This window comes from Heterocephalus glaber, unplaced genomic scaffold, assembly GCF_053883595.1.
Source record: "Heterocephalus glaber isolate CG9 unplaced genomic scaffold, H.glaber_assembly_v1.0 deba00001465, whole genome shotgun sequence".
Lineage (NCBI taxonomy): Eukaryota > Metazoa > Chordata > Mammalia > Rodentia > Bathyergidae > Heterocephalus > Heterocephalus glaber.
Window position 1 is genome coordinate 4507178 of NW_028258312.1, and position 6000 is coordinate 4513177.

The 6000-nt window shown below is 38.9% G+C and overlaps 1 protein-coding gene across 2 annotated transcripts in view; it reads right to left on the reverse strand.

Moving 5' to 3' along the window:
- Positions 1-5504, reverse strand: part of Wdr36 (WD repeat domain 36) — a 41347-nt gene extending 35843 nt beyond the window's left edge. The window contains exons 1-3 of one of the 2 annotated variants that reach the window (XM_087180868.1): positions 5193-5398; positions 2293-2533; positions 1447-1474 (exon numbers count right to left, since the gene is read on the reverse strand). In XM_087180868.1, coding sequence (XP_087036994.1) covers positions 1447-1474; positions 2293-2355 — 91 coding nt within the window. In that variant the 5' untranslated portion in view covers positions 2356-2533; positions 5193-5398. Of the gene's footprint in view, positions 1-1446; positions 1475-2292; positions 2534-5192 lie in introns of both variants that reach the window. The other variant, XM_004841770.3, reaches the window with a different exon arrangement.
- Between the last annotated feature and the right edge of the window lie 496 nt (positions 5505-6000).

A 6000-nucleotide genomic window follows, 5' to 3' on the forward strand; every position in this document is an offset into this window, starting at 1 on the left:
TTTTCCTTTTTCCTTTCAGGCACTTCCTACTTTAGGAACAGATCACTCAAGGTTAACCCCCTAAATAAAACAAAAACAAAATTAAAAAACAAAAACAAAAAAAAGAATTGAAAAGCTCTTTTAAGTATTCGGAAAAAATTATCACTCAATACATAAAACTCTGGCAGACGGCCATGCAGTCTACATGTGAGTTTCTTTAAGAACATACAGTTCACCAGTGACTCCAGAAAAAATTTATAAGTAAATCAAGACCTAGATACACATCTACCCTTTGGACCTACCTCAAGAACTTCATATGGTATTTTACATGTTAATGCTTAAAGTAATTAAAGACAATATGTGTTCCACTCAGTCTACTCTCAAGTAAATATGCCTATCACTCCTAGTCATTTCTGATATGGTGTGATTTCTTGATTTCTCTCTCAGTAATATAGACATACGACTTTTTTCTTTTGGAGGTAGGAGGTTGGTAGATAGAGGATGGCCTTAAGTGTTTTTATGTAGCATGTTTCATTTTGATTTAGTTTCCTTAATACTACTTTTACAAGTTTATCATTCAATTTTGTATTCCAGTTATGTTACATATCTTTCTTTTTTTTTCTGGTACTAGGGATCGAACTTGGGTCCTTGCACTTGCGCAGCAGGCGACGAAACCACTGAGCTAAATCCCCGGCCCACATATCTTTCTTCTCTTCTAATTTTTAAAAAAATATAAATTTATGAGACAGTGGATTCCTTATAGGTCTCCTGTATTTCTCTCACAAAGCTCATGTGTGAAGGCAAAACTAGTACCTCTCAGTTCTGGCAAGTCCTTTATGCTATTAAACTGTTCAAAAAAATAAATCTTCCCACTGGAAAAAAATACCCAAATGTAAGACTCTTCCTTACAAGAAAATGATAAAAACAAAAAGTACTATTAAGCAACCATTATACTAATAACTGATTCAGGAAAGTATCATCACTACATACTAAGAGCAGCAGGTGAAACTCTAAAGAGCAACAGGTTACTTATACAACCTCAATGCATCTTACAAGATATTTATTAACTACACTAGGCAATACAGTAACTTTAAAATGGAGCCTCCTGACAGATACCACTTTAACCAAACTATCAAAGTTATCACTGTCAGGAATAGATTTAACCAACTACTTGTGCCTCCTGATACAATCCACTGACAATTCAGCATCATTTCTTTGTTTTTCCTGCTAAAGTGCATATATAACCTGAATCTAACTATGAGGAAGCATCACAAAAACTCATGAAGGACATTCTAAAAAAGAATTAGCCTGTACTCTTCCAAGTCAATGTTGTGAAACACTATCTGAAGACCCTGTCCTGGACTTTGGTTTTTGTTATGTAGGCTTATGCTCCCTCCATCCAGGATTTGATGTTACAATAAAAAGGATACCAAACAGGCATAAATTCAGAATAAAGTTCACACTTACTTACTGCCACCAGACTAAGTTTCTGAACCTGTTTGCAAAAAGAAAAAAAAAAAATTAGTAAATTCTCATTAACAAAAACAGTTATAACAATGTAACCCCTGAAGATTAAGGTATAACCTCAGACATAAATTGGCTACTCTGCCCTTCCTAAAAAAGACACTCACTGACTCTAATAGTTATTAGGAAAGTTTATATTTTCAACAATTTCATCAAGAGTAGTGCTGGAAATTGTTTCTGTAATGGACCCAAGAGCAAATACTACAGGCTTTGTGGGTCAGGTAGTCTGTCACAACTATTTAACTCTGTCATTGTTGCATGAAAGCTGATGCATAAAATAAATAAATGTGCGTGAGTATATTCCAATCAACTTTTATCTACAGACACTGAAATTTTATAGTCTTCATGTGTCATGAAATATTTTGATTCCCCCCAACCCTTATTAAAAGAGCAAAATAATTCATAAAATAAGTATTAGTCTAGAGTGGCTTGCAAACTGTAATTTGCTGATTCCAATATATGGTTATTATTCAAACTGTGCAACCCTGAGGAAGTTACTCAACTTCCTTAGTCTTTAAATTCCTCATTTGTAAAAAAGGGATTAAAACAAGTATGCATTTTATGGGACTATGAAAGCTCAATGGATTTATAAATTTGTATAAAACAGAATGGAACCAGTCATATAGTAAATGCTCAGTAAACAGTTGCTGCTATAACTACCACTGTCACCTATCCACAATTTGGCTAATTTCCCTGTACAAAAAGCTAATCTGTAGGAAGTGTGACTGTGGACAATATAATAGCTATGGCCACAGGGCAGAGCACTATAGATTCAATCAGTGATTTTACCTCATTAGTGCCATTTTCTTTTCCCGCATTATTTTCCATTTCAGAGGTCACAGCCCAATCCATTGGTTGGAATGAGTAGCATATAGAGTCTTCAGGTATTAAGTATTTTTATGTTATGATATTATGGTAAGAGTAAATCTGAAAGTGCATCATCAATATGAAAAGTAAAGAAGATGGGCCGGGGATTTAGCTTGGTGGCGCTGCCACCTGCCTTGAAAGCACAAGGTGCTGAGTTCAATCCCTGGTAACAACAACAAAAAAAAATATAGGGGATCTTAAAAACCATTTTTATGACTAAATTTCAATGTAGAGATAAGTAAATATTGAAACTTTTTTTTTTTAAGAGTAGGAAAAATTTATTGGGAGAATGAAAGCTTCTGCCTAAGAGAGACAGAAGGGGAACCAGAAAGTGGGTTGCCCGCCCACCCCATTTTTCAAAGATGTTTTATACAGCAAAGTCATGTAGTGAGACAGGTACAAAGTAGGACAAAACTATAAGACCCAATGAAAATTTACAAGGTGGGCATGAGGTGGAACAAAACCATCACCAACCATAAGATTACAAGTATAGTCACCCAGGCAATATTGATTAAATGGGAATCAAATGGGAAGACAAAAATCACATACAAGGAATTTCCCATTTAGAATATCAATCACTGCTATCTATCTCTAGGGGAAGTAGTACTTTTCATTTTTATAACGCTGAACAGTGAATGTGCCTCAATTGTTCTCCTTGTTGGTTCCTTGCTGTGCTGGCTCCTGGAGGGCTGGTGCCTTAAGGGAGCCCCTTTCTACCTGCCAACAAGGTATCTAATTAACTTACTTATCTATTATATTTCCTCCTCTGAAGAGGTACCGCTAACTGTTGTGAGGGGGCAAAGGGTGATGACCGTTCTGCAACTTTCAGGTGAAGAGGGTTGTAACTGTGATCAGCAGTTAAGAGCTACTCTACAGAGAGTCAATCTAAAGGCCCTTGATAGGTGCCAGGCATTGTCCTCTTGGTAGCCATATAGCTTTGAGTCTGGAGGAGACAAAGCTAAAGAAACAGTTAATACATGGGCCAAATTATACGGTCAGCAGGATTGCTATTAATATAGCCAATAAGGGTTTTCACTGGGAGGAACTAGTAATAGCTTCCCACAAAGAGGATAAGGAAAAAGTCCAAGGGACTTCAGAATCCAACATAGAAGTCGTATTGTATAATTCAGTAGTTATAAGCTGTTTACAAGGTCGATCTGTTGAATCCCAGTAAAAGAAATCTAGCACATTTTTTATTGGTTCCATTTGCATGACTGCTTGGAGTTCGGCAGCCTATGTCCATCTTAGTATGGAATAGTCTTTCAGTCAAACACCTCCATCTGATCCCAAGACATTAAATGACATAAAGAAAACTCTTATTTGCTATCCTTTAGTAGGATGTCATCTTCCTCAGGTAACTCGTATCCTTACTCCAGTAGGTTCTCTCAAAGCACAAGGTACAATTGACTTTAGCCATAACAATCATGTTTAGAGAAGGAAGTATTGCTAGCAAACCAAGAGTTTTAAACCACTGCTTCCTAGTTCCTCTGACCAGTAGTCTTGGTGGAAGACCTCCAAAATGATATAGGGGAAGATATATAATTCCCAAACCTACTAGATATCCAAAATGAGAGTTTGTGTTCTCTAAAATTGAAGAATGAATTCTAGGGACAATGGAGGTTAAGAGTAGGAAAAATGTATTGGGAGAAAGAAAGCTTCTGCCTAAGAGAGGCAGAAGAGGGACCAGAAAGTGGGTTGCCCCTGAAACTTTTATATAAATGTGCTACTCTCCTAACCCCAGAATTTTTTTGGAAATAACATAGGTCAAAATGTGTCTGTGTATAGCTGAGTGTCAGAAAAGATGACATACTAAAGATATCAAGAATTTTTTTTAAGTGAAAAACTTAAGAGAAGCTATGTCTCAGGGATAAAACTTTAGCAAATCCAAGTTTCCCAGCAAGGAACATGTGTGGAGTATGGTATCAGCAAATGCTACCACATGATGTCACTACCCAGACTTCCAGAAATTCAATTGCTCTTCATCTCACCCTACTCTCTTTACTGTTGCAGTAACTCAAGTGGCTCCCAACTCCCTGCTTTTTGTTAATAACACATTTGACTTTCACAGCACTTCAAGGAAAACAAGTCTACAGCATGTTTCCCAGAAAAAGTGCTTAATTAACACTGGCATACACTCTCAAGGCTTATACTCTTTAGGAGAAAACAAATAATAGACTATTTCAATGAGTGGAAGCTGTTAAAAGAGAAAAAGAGAGAAAAAAACACTAACAAGCAGGAGGACCTTGACAAATAACTTAATTTTTGTAAGGTTTACTTTCGTATTTTATGTAGGAGTGCTACAGGATAATGTAGCCTACCTTGCAAAGAAACTGCTGAAAGGCTTGTAATGACACTCTGCCAGATACTCAAATGTGAGCCCATAAATCATAATCTCACCCTGTCCAGTTCTCCCAATGGATTTTGTTCTAAATTCCCAACGCAATTCGTCATCAACTACCAATAAAAATGGCTTACATCACTTCCAGCTGCAAGACCTTAAGAGCGAGGGAGCTTGTATTCTTCGTGTTTACATCTTCAGAGAAAGGCCAATAAATACTAAGCAAAGACACTGTCCTAGAACTGCGACGATCTGTACAGTACAGTACAGTACTTTAACCCTGGCCTGGCTGCCTCCGCCAGCTGCAGTGCCAGGGCCGACACGTGGACGCCAGGAGAATGGCTGAACACAACAGGAAGGCGACAGAGGGCAGGGGCAGGGAAACCTTCTTAGACTGGAGGAGGCAGCGGGATGGCCCCAGGACAGCGCTGGGAACTGGAAGAGGGTGGCTTTAGGGAAGTGGGAGAAGGAGAAAACCACTCACGTCATAGGTGTGGAAGCTCTTGCCCACGCAGGTCGTTACGTAGAACCGGCGCTTCAGCGCGCTGAACCGCACCACGTGTGAAATATCATTGCTAAAAAGCCCCAAGGCCCGGAAACCCGCAAAAAGCGCGCTGGCCGTGCGGCCTTCCGCGCCGCCTTCCATCTCCGCCGCGGCCCCAATTCTCAGCTTCAGTCAGGATAGAAACCGCGCCCTCAGCCTACACCACGTCCCGTGGAAAAATCTTCGCGCGAGCTGAAGACTCGCGAGCGCTTCTGGTACTCGCTGCCAGTCGCTTCTGCGGAGTCTGGCTTCAGTGCAACATAAAAAGAGCTCCCTCCCGAGCCCGCAAGAGAGGCGGAACTTTAGTTCCGCCCGCTGTAGAATCGAGCACGTTGATTTGTGGTGCTTTCCGGCTCAGTCGCTGCTCTAAGAAACTTGACTCATGTTCTGGAGGGGACCTTATTCGTGGGAGATGCCCAGCAGTGTGGAAGGGAGACAGTGTCTTAACTAGCATGGCAAAGAACTAAACTTCTGATTATAAAACATGAGACTATCGAGAATATTTGAACACTGGATATTTGATATATTAACAAATTATGGTTACTTTTAAAGAACGTGGTAGTATTAGAATTACGTTTTTAAAGATTATATTCTGAAGATACATATGTACAGATATACGTATGGAGATTTACTTTAACATAATTGGAAATGGGAGTCAGAGTTTAGATGAAACAAGGTTGATAATTGTTGAAGCCAGGGAATGGGTATGTGAGAGTTCATAATATTATATTTATGCTTTGTTATAAAA